The sequence below is a fragment of the Mauremys mutica genome, chromosome 9 (assembly GCF_020497125.1).
Source record: "Mauremys mutica isolate MM-2020 ecotype Southern chromosome 9, ASM2049712v1, whole genome shotgun sequence".
Lineage (NCBI taxonomy): Eukaryota > Metazoa > Chordata > Testudines > Geoemydidae > Mauremys > Mauremys mutica.
The window spans coordinates 56,196,263-56,214,303 of NC_059080.1; the positions used below are offsets into that span (position 1 = coordinate 56,196,263).

The 18,041-nt window shown below is 42.7% G+C and overlaps 1 protein-coding gene across 4 annotated transcripts in view; it reads right to left on the reverse strand.

Annotated features, from left to right (window-relative positions):
- Positions 1-18,041, reverse strand: part of STAG1 (stromal antigen 1) — a 349,145-nt gene that overhangs the window by 72,216 nt on the left and 258,888 nt on the right. For all 4 annotated transcript variants that reach the window (XM_045030098.1, XM_045030097.1, XM_045030100.1 and 1 more), the window contains 2 exons: positions 10,191-10,278; positions 8,390-8,470 (listed from right to left, as the gene is read on the reverse strand). In XM_045030098.1, coding sequence (XP_044886033.1) covers positions 8,390-8,470; positions 10,191-10,278 — 169 coding nt within the window. The remainder of the gene's footprint in view (positions 1-8,389; positions 8,471-10,190; positions 10,279-18,041) is intronic.

Consider the following 18,041-nt stretch of genomic DNA (forward strand, 5'->3'; position numbering starts at 1 on the left):
GTTTTGGTGGGGCGGCGTTGGGGAAGGAGGGTTTGTTTCCGCAGGGCTGGGCGGCCCTGGGGGTGGGGTGTTTCTGCGGGGCCGGGAGGTTTCGGCCCTCAGCTGTTTTCTTTGGAGGAATGTGGCCCTCGCCGCTTTATGAGCTGTGCAGGCCTGTGCTAAAGAATCACCTCAGAAATGAGTTTCAATAAACAATTGAGAATGCTTCACAAATACAAATGAAATACTTTGATCTTCACCTTGAGATGCTCTCAGGTATTCACTAGTCTGGCCCAGTCACCAGAGGACACTTCACTGGGCAAGATGTACAGCAATTGTGTGTTATCAACATATTAAACATCTCTCTTAAATGGCTTTCTTAATGTCCTTGCACACCCATTGAATAAGACAGGTGACAGCACGGAACTCTGTGGTAGTTCACATGTGGGCCCTCGGTGCAGAAGAGCAATTGCCCATACTACTCTCTAGGATCTTCATGTGAGAAAAATCACAAAGCAACCCAAGGACAGTCCAACCCATTTCTGCCAAGCTCCACAGGCATGTTAAAAATCCACAGTGTTGAAGGCAGCTGATAGATCGAATATCAGCCTGGGCACAAAATCTTTATCCAACATTAGGTGAGGATCATTGATCAGCACAATAAATACAGTCTCTGTGCTGTACCCAGATAGGAATCCTTACTGACAAGGTAAAGATACTTATAGTTGTATGATCACAACCTTTTTCATATTTGTAACCAAAAATGGAAATTTAAATTTGGGTTAATGCTTAGCAAGATTCCCAATGTGAAAAGATGACTTTTTGAGCAGAGGCCAAGAGTGAGTCCTTTAAAGCAGTGGTTCTCAACCAGGGGTACATGTAGCTGGGGGTGGTATGCAGAGATCTTCCAGGGGTACATCAACTAATCTAGATATTTGCCTGGTTTTACAACAAGCTACATAAAAAGCACTAGCAAAGTCAGTACAAACTAAAATTCATACAGACAATGACTTGTTTTTACTGCTCTGTATACTACACACTGGAATGTAAGTATCATATTTATATTCCAATCAATTTATTTTATAATTATATGGTAAAAATGAGAAAGTAAGCAGTCTTTCAGTAACAGTGTGCTGTGACACTTTTGTATTTTTATGTCTGATTTTGTAAGCAAGTAGTTTTTAAGTGAGGTGAAACTTGGGAGTATGCAAGATAAATCAGGCTCCTGAAAGGGTTGCAGTTGTTGGGAAAGGTTGAGAACCACTCCTTTAAAGCAACTGGCACCCTGCCTTTCTTAAAGGACACATCAACAACCCCATCAGCAAAAAGGAGAAGGATGCAGCACACAAGATGTGGCATAATGTTCTATTAATATGTCCAGAACCTCGTGAGTGACAGTGGTCAAAACCCAAGCAGGGAAAATCGATCTAGGTACCTATATACTCCTCTTCACTATAGTGACTGAAGACCTCCCAATTAAATAAAAACTACAACTACCAAACATTTTTCTCTCTTTCCCTTCCTGTAAAAATAGCTTGAAAACTAGAATATGTTTTCTGTCTCATCCTTTGTCTCCTCCACATATGTGTGAGGATTACATGAAGACATATTGTGGTAACACAAGTAAATAGGTTTTGCATTTAGTTTTGAAAGCTGTGAGGCTAGTGACCATTTTTCTCTCTCTGAAAGTGAGTTACAAAATTTGGGTCCCGCTCTCAAGAAAGTTTTGTCTTCTGTTGGTCATAATTCTGGTGGAATGTGGTTGTTGTAGGAAGTCATGGTCAAGGAAGAAGAGATGATCTCTTAGATTTGGGACAATCTGATGGATCATTCTGAAAACCTTGACAGAAATTGAATTTGGCTCTGTAAGTGATGGGGAGCCAACACAGAGGGCAAAGCAGAGGCAATATGTTTATAGCTATTTGTGTTACTCAACAAATAAATTGATACAAAATGCAGCAGCCTAAGCTTATTTCGTCAGTTTGGCTTCATTCCCACTATAAGGAGTTGCAACAGTCAAACCTGGAAGGTCACAAATGCATGCACTACTATGACCAGATTTGTAACTGACAGGATGGAATTGGATTACCCATCAGAAGTGAATAATCTGTAACACACACTGATCTGTGGTAATTCCAACCCATAGCAAAAAGAACATGGATCAAATGGCTCCCAAAATGAAGGAAAGACAGACATACGGCAGACTGGATTTATGCTCAGTCAGCATACCAAATCTCGGGCTTGCTACACCAACTAATGGACTAAAAACTGGCTGACTGATAGGTCTCAAAATGTAACTGTAAATGGTGAATTGTCATTGAGTAGGTCTGCTTCCAGTGGGGTCCTGCAGAGATTGGTTCTTGGCCCTATACCATTTAACATTTTTTATCAATGACTTGGAAGCAAACATAAAATCATCACTGATAAAGATTGCAGATGACAAAAACTAGGGGAGTGGTAAATAATGAAACGAACAGGTCACAGATACAGAGTGATCCGGATCATTTGGTAAACTGGGCACAAGCAAACAGCATTTGTTTTAATACAGCTAAATGTAAACCTAGAACAAAGAATGTAGGCCATACTTACAGGATGCGGCATTCTATCCTGGGAAGCAGTGACTCTGAAAAAGATTTGGGGGTTGTGGTGGACAATCAGCTGAACATGAGCTCCCAGTGTGATGCTATGGCCAAAAGAGCTAATACAATCCTGGGATGCATAAATGGGGGAATTTTGAGTAGGAGTAGAGAGGTTATTTTACCGGTTATTTGGTACTGGTGTAACTACTGCTGGAATACTGAGTCCAATTCTGGTTCTCCCTGCCCTGGCATCCTGCTTCCTACCTCAGCCCCCTTCTTGGGCTTCTCCCTGTTGGAGGGGTCCTGTCTGAGTCCCCATGCTAGCTTGTTCAACAGGTAGTGCAGCCTGGGTTCCCACGGTACCCTACTGAATTTGGGATTCTGTCTGGGTCCCTGGTGTACGTTGCTGAGCTCAGGACTCTGTTAGGGTCTCTACAGTACCCCACTGAGTTTGGGATTCTGTTTGGGTCCTTACGGTATCCTGATGAACCCAGGATTCCGTCTGGGTCCCCTCAGTACTCTGGTGAGTGTGGGACTCTGGGTCCCAACTGTACTCTCCTGCTCCCAAGGGTCCATCTGGTTTCTCACTTTACTCTCCTGTGCCTGGGGTTCAGTCTGGGTCCCTGCTGTATCCTGCTGCACCTGAAGATCTGTCTGTGTCCCCACTGTACCCTGCTGAGTTTCCCCTCTCTCGACCTGGGCCAATTCTTGTGCAGGGCCAAACATTGTTTCCTCTGCCCGCTGGCTCCCACCGGCACTCAGACCAACTCTTGTTCTAACCTGACAAGTTGGCTGATGATTTTCTCCCGTGAGGTAATTACCTTGTCCAACTCCTGATGGCACTTCCTAAGCTGGTCCCTCAGGCCTTGGGGAAAATTGTGTTCTCCCTTTCAGTCCCCCTTTGCTCTCCTTACTCTACCTCCTAGCCACCTTACTTTCTTTCCTAGATGGTCCTGGACCCTCCTGGTCCCAGGCTGCTGTCCTAGCCCTTTTTGCATGAGGGCTGAGAAACCCACCCAGTCTCTCCCCAGAACTTTGGGCCAAAGCGCCCTTAACCACCCGAACAGTTAATCTCTCTGACCCCATGCCTTCAGCTCAACTTCTGCAGTGGGGTAGACTTGGGTCTCGCTATGGATACAGGAGACATTCACTGGGAGGTGTCTGTCCAAGATATTTAACTTCAACTGATCTTCCAGAACCAGAGCGCACCCAAAACAAGTCCCTTAACTACAGTTCCTCCCACCCTAACTGCTACTATCCACCGTGTGCCCATCTCAACTCTCAGAGTGGACCCCACAGCTTGGTCCCACTGTAGTAACAGTTTAGGTAGTCACAGTTCATAACTGGGCAATTTTTTTTATTTTTTTTTTTTAATATGCCCAGCCTGGCCATAAGGGAAGCAAACCCCAGAGCCTCTTGGTTCCTTCCCACTAGTATTTCCAGTAACCTGCAGGGATCCTCAGGACCCTTGTAGGTGCTGTGCACCTCCTGAGTTTAGGACACATGGGGTATTTCCCACTTGAGGGCTTCCCATGGGTTACTCCCTGGTGAACTCCCCTCAGTTTACTATATTGTCCTGGTCGCTTGTCTCCTTCAGCCTCAAAGAAGGCTTCAGCTCACTCCACCGCTTCCTCCACTGAGGCCAGCCAGAAGCACTTTACCCAGCTCTGTGCCCCTCTGGGCAGAACCTTCAGAAACTGTTCAAGGACCACCTGATCCAGAACTTCCTCCCCTGACCTGGTCTCTGGGCAGAGACACCACGTCAAGAGGCTGCAGATGTGCCCCTCACAGGAATGGTTCCACCAGGAACCTGGGCTGATAAGCCTCTGGAGTCAGCCCTAACCGGTCCAGGATAGCTGCCTTCACCACTGGGTAGGAGTTTGCCTGCTCATCATTTATTACCCAGTAAGTCACCTGCACCTCACCATTCAGAAACTGTGCTATGTGGGCTGCCCAAACAGACTCCTCCCAGTTCGCTGCCTTTGCCACACACTCGAAAGTCTGGAGGAAGGTCTCTGGGTCATCTTGTGCTCAAAGCTTTGCAAGGCGCAGACCCCAGTCCCATCACCATTTGCATTACCAGGTGTGGTGCAGCCCAACCGCTTCTGTATCCACTCCTGTTGTTTGGAGTGGACTTCTTGCCACCTCTGTTGTGTAGTGAACTGGCATCCTGCTGTTTCTGCTGATTTTTCCATCATCTGCATCAGCAAAGTCTGGGTCTGGTGTTCTTGCTGTTTCTGCATAGCGGCTATCTTCTGCTGCTGCCCTGCCACTAACAGGCTGTTCACCAACTCCATCTTTCCACTTAGTGTAGGGGTGGACTAAGACCCCACTTCTGGTATCACCTGTCACTAGGATGGCTGCCGATTCACCTTTGCTCCAAACATGGGCTGCCATGCCCCGTCTCAGTTAAAGGGGTTTATTCTATTTTACAATAAAGGTTATTTTTATTTATATTATATATATATTTACAATAAAGGTTAAACAACTAACCAGCCAGAATGCAGTCTTAAGTCAGTATCTGGCCCCCAGTCTTCAGGGCAACCCCGCCCAGCGCCTGGCATCTTCCTAGCCTCAGCCAGCTCTGCTCCCCACTTAGAGCAGCAGCTGCAGGGTTGCTTCCCTAAACCCTCCCTTGCTCCAGGGACTCACCACAGGAGTTAGTTCCACTCCTGTGTGGCCTTTGCTGCCCAGGACTCAGCCTGTCACAGTCCTTCCCTCTCGGCTGCCTACTAGCAGCCCTTCATAGACCCAGGTGTAGCCCAGCTCTCTTTAATTAACTTGTTTAAGCTCACCTGCTCCAGCCCAGGGGAGCAGTGCTCAGTCTATCCACTGAGACCAGCTACTCTGTGACAGGAACAAATATGTAATAATGAGCTCTTCAATCTAGCAGAGAAAGGTCTAATACAATCCAATGGCTGGAAGTTGAAGCTAGACACATTCAGACTTGAAATAAGGTATGATTTTTTAATGATAAAGGTAATTAACCACTGGAACAATTTACCAAGAGTGAATTCTCCATCACTGACAATTTTTAAATCAAGTTTGGATGTTTTTCTAAAAGATCTGTGCTAGGAATTAATTTGTGGAAGGTCTATTGTCTGTGTTATACAGGAGGTCAGACCAGATGATCATAATGGTCTTTTCTGGCCTTAGAATCTATTAAAAGCACATATGAGCAATAGATGCTACACCTCACTTCTCTCTGAGGTGCTTCTGTTGTTGGCCAGGCTGAGGTTTTTGGAAAAGTGACCAGAAATCGCCAGATGAAGGATATTGCCTCTGGCATTGGAATAAAGACAACATAATGCTCCTTTTCATTTGATCAGGGACAGCAAGCCTCAGACACATTCCAGTAGACTTTGTACTATTCTGGGGACAAATCCAAGCCGTCCAAATAGTAACAGCTCCACAGCTGTATTACTTATTAGTATGATGTCACTCAAAATTCTATCCAATTACTTTAAAATGATTTAGCACATCAATGATCAATGCACATATAGGAAAGGAAAGTCCAAGAGTTAGAACAGAAAATTTAGAAACTATAAAACTAAGAAAGGTAAATTAGGGGATTCCAATTGTAGAATTAATTTATATTGCAAATCGTCTTTCATAGTTGGCTCCATCCAATTACAAATATATAAAAGCTCTAGGAATGGTACTTTTTCTAATTCAAGAATGTCTTGCTGCATCAATGTAATCTGGATTAACCTATTAAAAGAATTAGTGAAGAAGTTTGAATAAGGATACATGTACAAGAATGTCTTCACAATATTTGCATTCCTGCTTGCTCAGAGCATGAGTCATTTCCTATAACTCTTTCTACTGCAAAATATGCACTTGCCTCATCTAGACTCAGCATTTTATACAATGTTACTGGGGATGCCTTAACCTACTTGTGCTTTTCTATCTTTCAAAGAGAGAAGGGGAAGTGAGCTGTAGCAGGGTGGACCCTGCTCCTGCTGGAAGGGATTTAAAAAGTGGCCTGACAGGGCTTGAGAGCAGTGGCTCTCAAGGCTGAGCTGATCAGGGAAGTGGCTGCAGCTGGGGGCCACGCCCCAAACAGAGCAACAGGGCCTTATAACAAGGCAGGGAAGCCAGAAGCCAGACAGTCTCTCTCTCCCTTCAGAGAGGGATGGGCCTGGCTGCTTAACTTGAAGCTGAATACCTGAGTGCAGCAGGGCTGGGGAAGGCTGAGGAGCCGGGGAGCTCCAGCCTAGAAAGCCCCAGGCTGCGGCCTAGCAGTGGGCCAAAGGTACTGGGGGTTGCAGGGGGCAACATAGGGGTAGGCCAAGGCAGCAGGTCCAAACCCAACTTTGCCTGTGATGAGTAGGCTGATACTGCAGTCTGCCCCAGAGTGTGGGGCTAGACAATGACTGGCAGTAGCCAAATACTGAGGCAAGGTAGGGATAGAGGGTGGGGGTTCCCTGAGAGAGAAAGGGAGACCCAGAGAGAAAGGGGTTGCTGCTAGGGGGCAGCGCCCCATGTAGAAGGGCACCGGGTCCAGGGAGGGACACGGGGGCCTATGAACAGGTGGATCACCAGCCTGCAGAGGGTGCTCCACCACTGGACTGAGCTAATTCGCAGAGCAACCAGTAGGAGGCGCCGCAGGGGTGAGTCGACCAGTTTACAGAGCTCTTTTTTGTTTTTATGCATTTAAATATATACATTGCAAAGTGAGTCTGAAATCAAATTACAACAATTTAAAATCATTTGTAGGATTTTTTTAATGCGTCCTACTGGATAATTATGCATCCTAGAATGCAGTCGCCCCTTACCTCCTGTGTTAGAATCATATTAAATACATGCTTATTCATTTGACATATCGTACTAAAAATCGTTTTTAAAATGAGCTACAACTTCCCTTCATTGTACAAAGAGGCTGATCCTTAGAAGGTGGAAGAGTTCTTTGTGTCCCAGTTTTATAGCATAGTTACACTGACATAGCAGATAGTGTTTCACATTTTGGCCCCAATTCCAGAAACACTTAAACATATGCTTAAGTCCCGTCCTGAATAGAGATGCTTTTCTGAATCAGGCTCTTTATTAATATGACTAAGGAACAAACTGGAAGAGTTTCATTTGACATGGTAAGGCTGTATCTGTTGCATAAAAAAAATACTGCAATGCAAGTCAGGAGCACAAGGGGTCTTTTGGGAGGTGATGTGTCTATAGAGATAAGGTGTTGGGCAGTCCAGGACTTTGTGTGTGCAAAGTGTTTGCTGCTGTACATGGTTTTATGATAATTAGATTTAGTTTTGTACCATTGTTTTAAATCAGTAACATTAATAATATGAACAGACCTTTCTGCTTTAATAATGCTGATAGTTATTGCTTAGTGCTTCATTAGTAATATCCATTACTAGCAAACTTACATTTGCCCTTGGCAACATTAAAAATATAGTTATTCATTAAAAATTAAATACCATGTAGGTCTTCAGTTATCTGTGATTCTACAAATCAACATTATTTCCCAAACTGCAATCCATTCTAATTGGATAAGCTGTATCACCAACACTTAATCTCTGGCACAGGTGTCTGTGCCCTTAGAGAAGTGTATTAGACATCTTCAGAAATGAAAAATCAATCAGGATCAACTTCCAATACAGAGCAGAGCAGCAGATCCTCCATTGCCCTGTACTCTGTCTCATCAAAGTGGATATTAAATGTTAGTAAATTAGAATGGTAACGATTTACACCCACTTTGCACTGGTGTAAAAATGACTGCACATAATACAGGGAATGGGGAATTAGGACCAATGTACCTAGTGACCCAAGCAAGGTTAAACTTCTTCAGTAACAGCTGTGTATATATAGGAATTTTTACTTACTTTGGAGGGGGACCCTTCTGTGATTTTCACCAGCTGCCAGAGAATAGAGTAATGAGAACACTGTAGTGCCTGAACAACTATCTGTAATAGAGGGAACACAAAGAATGCCAATACACTGGAAGACATCAAGTACAAGTCTTTAACTAACATTTAGCTAAAGTTTATGAAGAATTTTGGAAAAGAAGAGATAATAGCTCTTGTGTAGCACTTCTCATTTTCAAAGGTATGATTTTACCCCTTAGCCATCTTAGTATAAGTAAAGATCATTTACCTCATTTGGTGGGGGGAAAAAATGTAGGTGCTGTGAAGGAAAACTGTAACAGTCTTTGTCTGTCAGAGCAGAGTAAAGAAAGGCATAGGCAAGTCTGAACATGACAAAAGTATGACCCAGCATCTGGATATCTCCATGTAAAAGCATGTGTTTTAATCCATTGAATTCTTAAACTGTCAGTATGACAGCATGGTAACATGATGCAAATCAAAGAGAACACATGTCTCATGGAGATGGCAGGGATAATATTAGTGCTACGAACAGAGATATCAGTGGGAGGTGTCACCTGAAATTCAGTAAGAAATGTAAAGGACAACTGTGACTTCCTCTCAAAATCTTGTTCAGATCAGAGATGCTTCCCACAATCAATAGAAATGAACACAGTCTAGGGGCAGAGAAGCTGTACTGGAAGAGCGCTTAACTTTTTATTTCTCTATGCTGGAGGGTTTTTGTCAGGTATGTTATGTCTGTGGCAATCCTAAGTACTTCACAATTAAGTTTTATGTGAGGATAAACTGCATTTCATAAAAGCAAGAACACTAGGTGGGAGCCACCTAAGACAGCGAATGGGAGATGCAGACCAGAGGAGTGCATACTAAACCCCACCCTTTCCATAGAGACAGGCTTCTTAGTCTGGAGAGAAGCAACTAGCTCTGCTTGTGATTCTGAAGCCAGGAAACTTCTTTAGAGTTAGGCACCTTAAGCCATTTTAGCAAGAAGATACTGGAGGAGGAGGTGCCAACCTTATAACTTTTAGCCCAGTCATTAGAGCACTGGCCTAGGATGTAGGAGGGTCCAGGTTCGATTCCCCTCTCCACCAGAGGGGGAGAAAGGATCTGAACAGGGTTCTCCTATCCCTCAGAAGACTACTGTAACCACTGAGCTATGGGATACTCTGAGATGGGGCTCCTTCCATCTCTTCTGTTCAAGCTGTACCACTCTGTACAACTGATGAGTGACTGGTGCAGGGGGAATGGATGCTGGGTCTCCTACATGGGTGCCCGAACCACTGGACTACAAAGTCATTCTTGCTCTCTGGCCCAGTGATTGCTCCACTGTGGACAAATACTTAAATAGTCATTGAACCAGCATTACAGTGTAATCATAATTCTCATCCTACCTAGCATGTATGTAGCACGTTCCATAGCAGAGGAGGAAACCAAGGCACAGGAAGATTAAGGACTAGATTTTTAAAGGTATTTACGTACAGCAATGCCTAAATACCTTTAAAGACCTGGGCCTAAGTGACTTAGTTAAAGTTACACAGTGAGTCAGCTGCAGAGCCAAGAACAGAACTCAAGTCTCCTGACTCCCGGTTGTGCACCTCACTAATGCTGACCTTTCATTGAAAATCCCAGGAATTTCATTAAAATTAATTTCACTGTGTGACCGAAAAGCATGGTTTAAACTGTGGTATCAGGAAATTAAAGGCTAGGGCATCAACTTATTGTGCTTCTCTATGATTATTCTACTAAAACTCATACAGCTTAACTCCCCCAAATGATATAATGTATATATTGCTAATTGTACCTGTTCTGGCATAGCTCCATGTTCAATTCCAGTCCTCAGTAATCGGTAGCAGTTACTAAACAGATCCCATTTTGTGAGATCATGAGCACTAAAACAAGAGGCAATAAAAATATATTAGTTGAGTTTCATGAGAAGAAAACTGTCTTTATGACTCAATCAATAGTTCAGTATTTGTTTGCAATGTTGAGACAGAAGAGCAGTTTGAAAGACACTTGTATAAATGAGTTCACACTAAATTAAAATTTGAAGTTGTGCTTTTTCATAAACTAGAAATATTTTACCATAAGAGATTTTAATTAATGCAGAATTAAAATCAATGCAAATAATACACCTTTATATATATGGAGGTAGCTGAATTGTGGCCAAACTACCATGTCTCGAACTTGCCTCTAAATCAGCTTACTTCTGTGATTCTAAATACTGCTGGAACTTCAGCAGACATTTCTCTGGCACTGTGGCAGATACCCACAAGGGAAGTCAAATAAAATATTTTAAATGAAAAATAATTTTTAGGCAAAGTAAATTTAGGTATTTTTCTCTAGTTAGTTGCAATAAAATATTTAATTTTAAAATAGTAAACATTCTAAAACATCTAATAACATTAAGGGATCTAGTTACAGGAGACTGGAGGGGAAGAATACTGAGAAAAGCTCATAAGACCCATCACTTCACATCAAGTTAAGGCCCTGATCCTGCAAAGAGAACCATATGGGTGGATGCCTGACCTACATAGAACCTCACTGATTTCAATGACTTAGGCCTTGTCTAAACTACCACAATAAGTCCACCTAAATTACACTACTCCAGCTATGTGAATGTTAACTGGAGTCGACGTAGATTAGGTTGACCTACTGCGGTGTCTACACCACACTGTGTCGAAAGGAGACACTCTCTCGTCGACTAACCTTACTCTTCTCGTTCCGGTGGAGTACTGAAGTCGACCGGAGAGCGCACTGTATCTTCACTAGACCCACCAAATCGACCCTCGCTGCATCGATCACAGCAGCATAGATCACCCGCAAGTATAGACATGGCCTTAATGTAAAGCTACACTCTTATTGCTGAAGAACTGATTGTTATACGCATATATAAAAACTAATCCTGTTGTACTGAAAAGTGAGGAAATATTGGGGCAGTCTCTGCTATTGGTTTGTACCTGCTCGCATTGTCATTTAATTAAAAGCTCTTGAATAGCAGAATTATAGAAGACCCTAAAGACAAACAAACAAACCAACCCTCATAAAAGTTGAATTTCAGGTAGGCTTGGTTCCATGATAATAAGATGTGTATTATGTAAATTCTAGGCCCCCAGGTTACTGCCTCTGAATAATCTTGTTGTATACACTGACCCTGATTCAACAAAGCACAAAGACTTGTCCACACACAAAAGTTGTACCATTTGAATAATACCAACAGAGTTAAAGCGGTACACAACCTCCTAGTGTAGATGCAGTCATGCTGAAACAGTTTATTTTTGCAGGGAAGGAGAAAATAAACATTGTCTTATTTGTGAATTTTTATTCTAGGACCCTCAATGACAGAGAGACAGTCTTCACACGGGTGTTCTCTGTTTCCATGGCAACTGAAGACAGACCAGATCATTGCTTTATGCCTGGGCTTAGGTCTACCCCTCAGGAAAAGTTCTCCAGAACAATAACCTCCAAAGCTGGAAAAGTACTAACTATATAAAAGTTTAAAAGTGCAATTCAACTCAAACTATTTGCAGAAGAGTTTTGACATGAAATTTTGGGATTTCCTGGAGGAACACCCTCTTCTCTTCCAAACTAGTTAACAAGTGAACAACAGCCAGAAGAATACCTGGTCATAAAGCAATACACTGAGGGAGGGTCAGACTGTCTGACATGGAGGATACTAGAATGAAAATTAATTGATAAGACAGAATTTTCCCTCTTAGTTCCCTTCAGGTCAGACAGTCTTTACAGTGGGATGCAGAAAGCAGTAAATCATCCCTAGGGAGGGAAGATTCAGTGTATGTATGTAGAACTGAAAAGACAATTCAGGGTTATTGGGGCACTCTGTCCTGTAACACCATTCTACCACCAAATGCTGCATTAGCAGGGAGAGGATGGCAATGGAAAGTGAGGATTTAAGGCCATGTATAAGCTTTACAGGCCCTCCTCAAAAGTTTGCTGTCACGGAGTGTAGGGGAGTCAGGCCCTGCACCCCCGGGCTCCCTGCCGATTCACAAGGACTCTCAGCCAGCCAGGAAAGCAGAAGGTTTATTTAGACGACAGGAATACAGTCCAACACAGGTCTTGCAGGCACAGATAACAGGATCCCCCCTGTTAGGTCCATCTTGGGGCCCCCAGGAGCCCCACAGCCCCCCTCAGGGATCAGAGCCCTCTCTCTCTGCCTCCCCTCTTTTCCCTAGTCAGCTCCAGTCTGCCCAACCCCCTCCGGCCCCTCCTCTCTGCTCAGCTTCTTTCCCAGGCCAGGAGGTCACCTGACCCCTTTGTCTCCAACACCTTTAGATGCACCTTTGCAGGGAGGGGCCTGGCCATCAGTTGCTAGGAGACAGAGTGTCAGGGCTTTGCTAGATACTTAGAGGCCTGCACGCAGCATTCCCAGCCCCCAGTACAAACAGTCCCACTTCATCACATTTGCAATGACAGAAATTGGGGGTATGGTAAATAATGAAGGGGACAGATCACCAATTCATAGAGATCTGCATCACTTGGTAAAATGGGCACAAGCAAACAATGTGTGTTTCAATAAAGCTAACCGTAAATGTATATAGCTAGGGAGAAAGAATGTAAGGCACACTTGTAGAATAGGGGACACTATTCTGGGAAGCAGTGACTGTGAAAAAGATTTGGGGGTCGTGATGGATAATCAGCTGAACAGGGGCTCCCAGTATGATGCTGTGTCCAAAAGAACAAATGCAATCCTGGGATGCATAAATAGGAGAATCTCAAGTAAGAGTAAAGAGATTATTTTACCTCTATACTTGACACTGGTATGATCGCTGCTGGAATGCTGTGTCCAATTTCAATACCCCCAATTCAAGAAGGATGTTGATAAATTGGAGAGAATTCATAGAAGAACCACAAGAATGCTTAAAGGATTAAAAACATGCATTCTAGTGAAATACAGGTCAATCTATTTAGTTAAAAAAGAGAAGGTTAAGGGGTGACTTTGTCATAGTATATCACTACCTACCTGGGGAACAAATATTTAATAATGGGCTCTTCAGTCTAGCAGAGTCAGCTATAACATGATTCAATGGCTGAAAGTTGAAGCTAGACACATTCAGACTGGAAATAAGACAAATGTTTAACAGTGAGGGTAATTAACCATTGGAACAACTTACCAAGGGTCATGGTGAAGTCTCTATTACTGACAATGTTTAAATCAAGATTGGATGTTTTTAAAAAAGTTATGCTGTAAGAATTATTTGGGGGAATTTCTCTGGCCCTGCTATACAGGAGGTCAGACTAGGTGATTACTACAGTCCCTTCTGGCCTTGGAATCTATAAATGATGGGTGTATCTCTCTGCCCACAAGACCACTGCTCTTTTCATACTGGTAATGGCTGTTGTACTGGAGGCTTTGAATGCCTCTGCTATATGCACCTTTATTCCATTGTAGGCTCTGTTCACACCCAACTTATGCATTTCCACTTCCTTAGAATGCATGGATTCAGCCAGTACAGTAACAATACAATTTCCTATTATATGAGGAAAATTGAGATGACCTTGGAGATGGAGGCATGGTTAGTTCATAGTACAATCGTGTATCATAGAACATGTAAACTGAGGTTTCACTGAGAGCACACTAAGCTTCAATCCCCACTGGGGGCAAGGAGGTGGTAAGCAGGCAGGATACTTTCAGTGAGAATAGGAAGATATATCAACTGCGAAGCTGGAAGGTGCTGTTGTTAGGACCTGCAGCCCATAGATTAAGGTCATGACAGGAATTTGCATATTGGTACCAATGACATAGGGAAAGGTTTACTCCAAAATAAAAAACACTGTAAGAAGGTCACAAAAACGTCAGCATGGCTGAACAACAGAGTAAAAGAGGCAGTTAGCGGCAAAAAGGCATCCTTTAAAAACTGGAAGTCAAATCCTACTGAGGAAAATAGAAAGTCGCACAAACTCTGGCAAGTCAAATGAAAAAGTATAATGAGGCAGGCCAAAAAAGAATTTGAAGAGCAACAAGCAAAAGACTCAAAAGAAACAGCAACTTTTTTTTTTTTTTTAAGTGCACCAGAAGTAGAAAGCCTGCCAAACAGTCAGTGGGGCCACTGGACGATCAAGGTGCTAAAGGAGCACTCAAGGAAGATAAGGCCATTGTGGAGAAGCTAAATGAATTCTTTGCATCGGTCTTCACTGCAGAGGATGTGCGGGAGATTCCTACATCTGAGCCATTGTTTTTAGGTGACAAATTTGAGGAACTGTCCCAAATTCAGGTGTCAACAGAGGAAGTTTTGGAACAAATTGATAAATTAAACGAAAACAAGTCACCAGAACCAGATGGAATTTACTCAAGAGTCCTGAAAGAACTCAAATATGAAATTGCAGAACTACTAACTGTGGTATGTAATCTATCACTTAAATCAGCATCTATACCAGATGACTGGAGGATAGCAATGTGATCCCAATTTAAAAAAAAGGCTCCAGAGGCAAACCTGGCAATTACAGGCCACTAAGCCTAACTTCAGCATGAGGCAAAAAGGTTGAAACTATGGTAAAGAACAGAAATGATCAGACACATAGATAAACATGATGGAAGAGTCGACATGGCTTTTATAAAGGGAAATCATGCCTCAACCAATCTATTAGAATTCTTTGAGGGTCAACAAACATATGGTCAACGATGATTCAGTGAATGTACTGTACTTGGACTTTCAGAAAGCCTTTGAAAAGGTCCCTCACCAAAGGTTTTTAAGCAAATTAAGTAGTCATGGGATAAGAGGGAGGGTCCTCTCATGGATCAGTAACTGGTTAAAAGACAAGAAACAAAAGGTAGGAATAAACGGTCAGTTTTCAGAATGGAGAAAGGTAACCAGCAGGGTCTCCCAGTGCTGTTCAACATATTCATAAATGATTTGGAAAAAGGGATAAACAGTGAGGTAGAAAAGTTTGCAGTGATACAAAATTACTCAAGATAGTTAAGTCCAAAGCAGACTGTGAAGAGTTACAAAGAGATCTCACAAAACTGGGTGATGGGGCATTTACCAAATTAAATGTTGGTAAATGCGCAGTAATGCATATTGGAAAATATAATCCCAACTCTATGCACAAAATTATGGGGTTTAAATTAGCAGTTACCACTCAAGGAAGAAATCTTGGAGTCATTGCGGATAATACTCAGGAAACATCCGCTCAATGTGCAGCGGCAGTCAAAAAAGCTAACAATGTTAGGAACCATTAAGGAAAGGGATAGATAATACTTCAGTAAATATCATACTGTCACTATATAAATCCATAGTATGTCCACACCTTGAATACTGCGGGCAGTTCTGGTCGCCCCATCTAAAAAAAAGATATATTAGAAATGGAAAAGGTACAACCAAAGGGCAACAAAAATGATTAAGAGTATGGAACAGCTTCCATATGAACAGACATTAAAAAGACTGGGACTGTTCAGTTTGTAACAGAGATGATAACAGGGTGGTATAATAGAGGTATATAAAATCACAAATGGTGTGGAGGAAGTGATACTGAAGTATTATTTATCCCTTCACATAACACAAAAACAGGGGTCACCCAATAAAATTAATAGGCAGCAGGTTTAAAACAAACATAAGGAAGTACTTCTTCACACAGTGCACAGTCAACCTTAGGAACTTGTTGCCAGGGGATGTTGTGAAGGCCAAAAGTGTAACTGGGTTAAAAAAATAATTAGATAACTTCACTGAGAATAGTCCATCAATGGCTATTAGCCAAGATGGTCAGAGATGCAACTCCATGTTTTGGGTGTCCCCAAGCCTCTGAGTGCCAGATGCTGGGACTGGATGACAGGGGATGGATCACTTGATAATTGCCCTGTTCTGTTCATTCTTTTTGAAGCATCTGGCATTGGCCACTGTCAGAAGACAGGATACTGGGCTACATGGACCATTGTTCTGACCCACTATGGCCATTCTCCTGTTCCTATGCCGTTCCTATGATGGTCCTCAGATATCAGTTATGTGAAGATGATGAAATTCTCATGGGTTTCTTACAGAACTACATTCCTGCAGTCACTGACTTGTCTTTCCAAAAAGTGTTGGCCTTGAGCCCCATGGTCAGGCTATGTTGTAAAAACACCAGCATGTCCTTTGCTTCAGCTAACTTTGCCTTGATGTGTATCCCATATAACCCTGATATCTCATCAGATGATACATATACATGATTTTGAATTTCCTCTAAAATGCTGGGAAGATGTTAATCACTTTCTTACAAGTAGCTGTAGTTGCTTCCTCTCAGCTTCCCAGCTGATGGATTAGGCAGCACTGAATATTGGTTCATGAGAGATCCTCGCTGGGTGGGTGTGCGTGCTGCAAGTTTGAGAGGCGGTTACAGTTATATCTGTCGCAGAACTAAGACTTGAGAGTTAACAAGAAGGTGATTTTAATCACTTTGGTCTGTTCCTTCACCATCATCTTTACCACCTTTATTCTCAGAAGCTTGGGGGGTAGGGGAGGAAAGGCATAAAGAAAGCCCTTTAGCTCACTTCTGAGATAAGGGGATCACTGCCTCTGTTTTTGAATGTCTCTTCCTAATGTTTTACCTCTCTTGATTTTCTAACTGGACTTGGATGCAAATAGGTTAATCAATAGGCTTTCAACCTGTCCTGTGATGCACTGAAAGGCTAGGTGATCTAGATTGCAATCCTTTGTTTCTAAGTGTGTCTTGTGGAGCCAGCTGACTCACTTGCTTCTTGATGTAGAACCCTGAAGAACAGAGTAAGAGTTTCTATTCAAGACATGAACAAAGCTACTTCTCTAAGCAGTGCTGAATGTTTTCTCCCTTCTTATCAGTTACATACAGACCATGATTCTGAAGAGTCATCTGCTGGAAATGGAGATGTGAATTAGATGGTCCTTAGCATGAGACAGGTTATATTCCATGTCACCTTGTGGGGCCATGAGAATCCCCTACATGGAGTCTGTTGGTATCTGTTTTGCTGGCCAGCTTCTTTTGGCCTGACATCAGGTAGTTGTTAAATAATATTAAGAATGAATTCACCAAGGGATACTAGTTCTGGATCTGGACCAAGATCTTTATATATGGATTTGCTGGCTGGCAGTGAAGCAAGAATTGTTCTGAGTTATCCATGTATGAAACCAACAACCCCAGAACCTCAGTCAGAAACTTTAATCTTAGGAGAGATATGCTAATATTTGGCAAATCAGACACTATCTTCTGCCATCTCCCTTCTGAAATAAAGATTGTGCTGGATGATAACTTAGATGCTGGAGTTTTGTGAAGGCTGTAACTGGCCCTTACACTTGTTTGCTCAAAGCCATGTTTCTGAAGGCTTTTAGCAATGGCTACTGGACTCTGCGTAATATGAAAATGTCATTCAGACATCCCTTTCACTTGAAGGGAGGGATGATATAGCATTTGAGTAGAAGATACAAGTCCAAAAAGGGAATACTTTGTATTGAAAATGCCTCTTGTTGGGGCAGAAGTTAACACTGTACTCCGTGCTGATCACGCCTCAACTAGAGTATTGTGTCTGGTTCTCAGTACCAGATTTCAGGAAAGATATGGACAAAGTGAAGAGAGTCCAGAGAAGAGCGACAAAAATGATTAAAGGCCTAGAAAACATGACCTATGGGGGAAGATTGAAAAAACTGGGTTTGTTTAGTCTGGAAAGGAGAAGACTGAGAGGGGACAT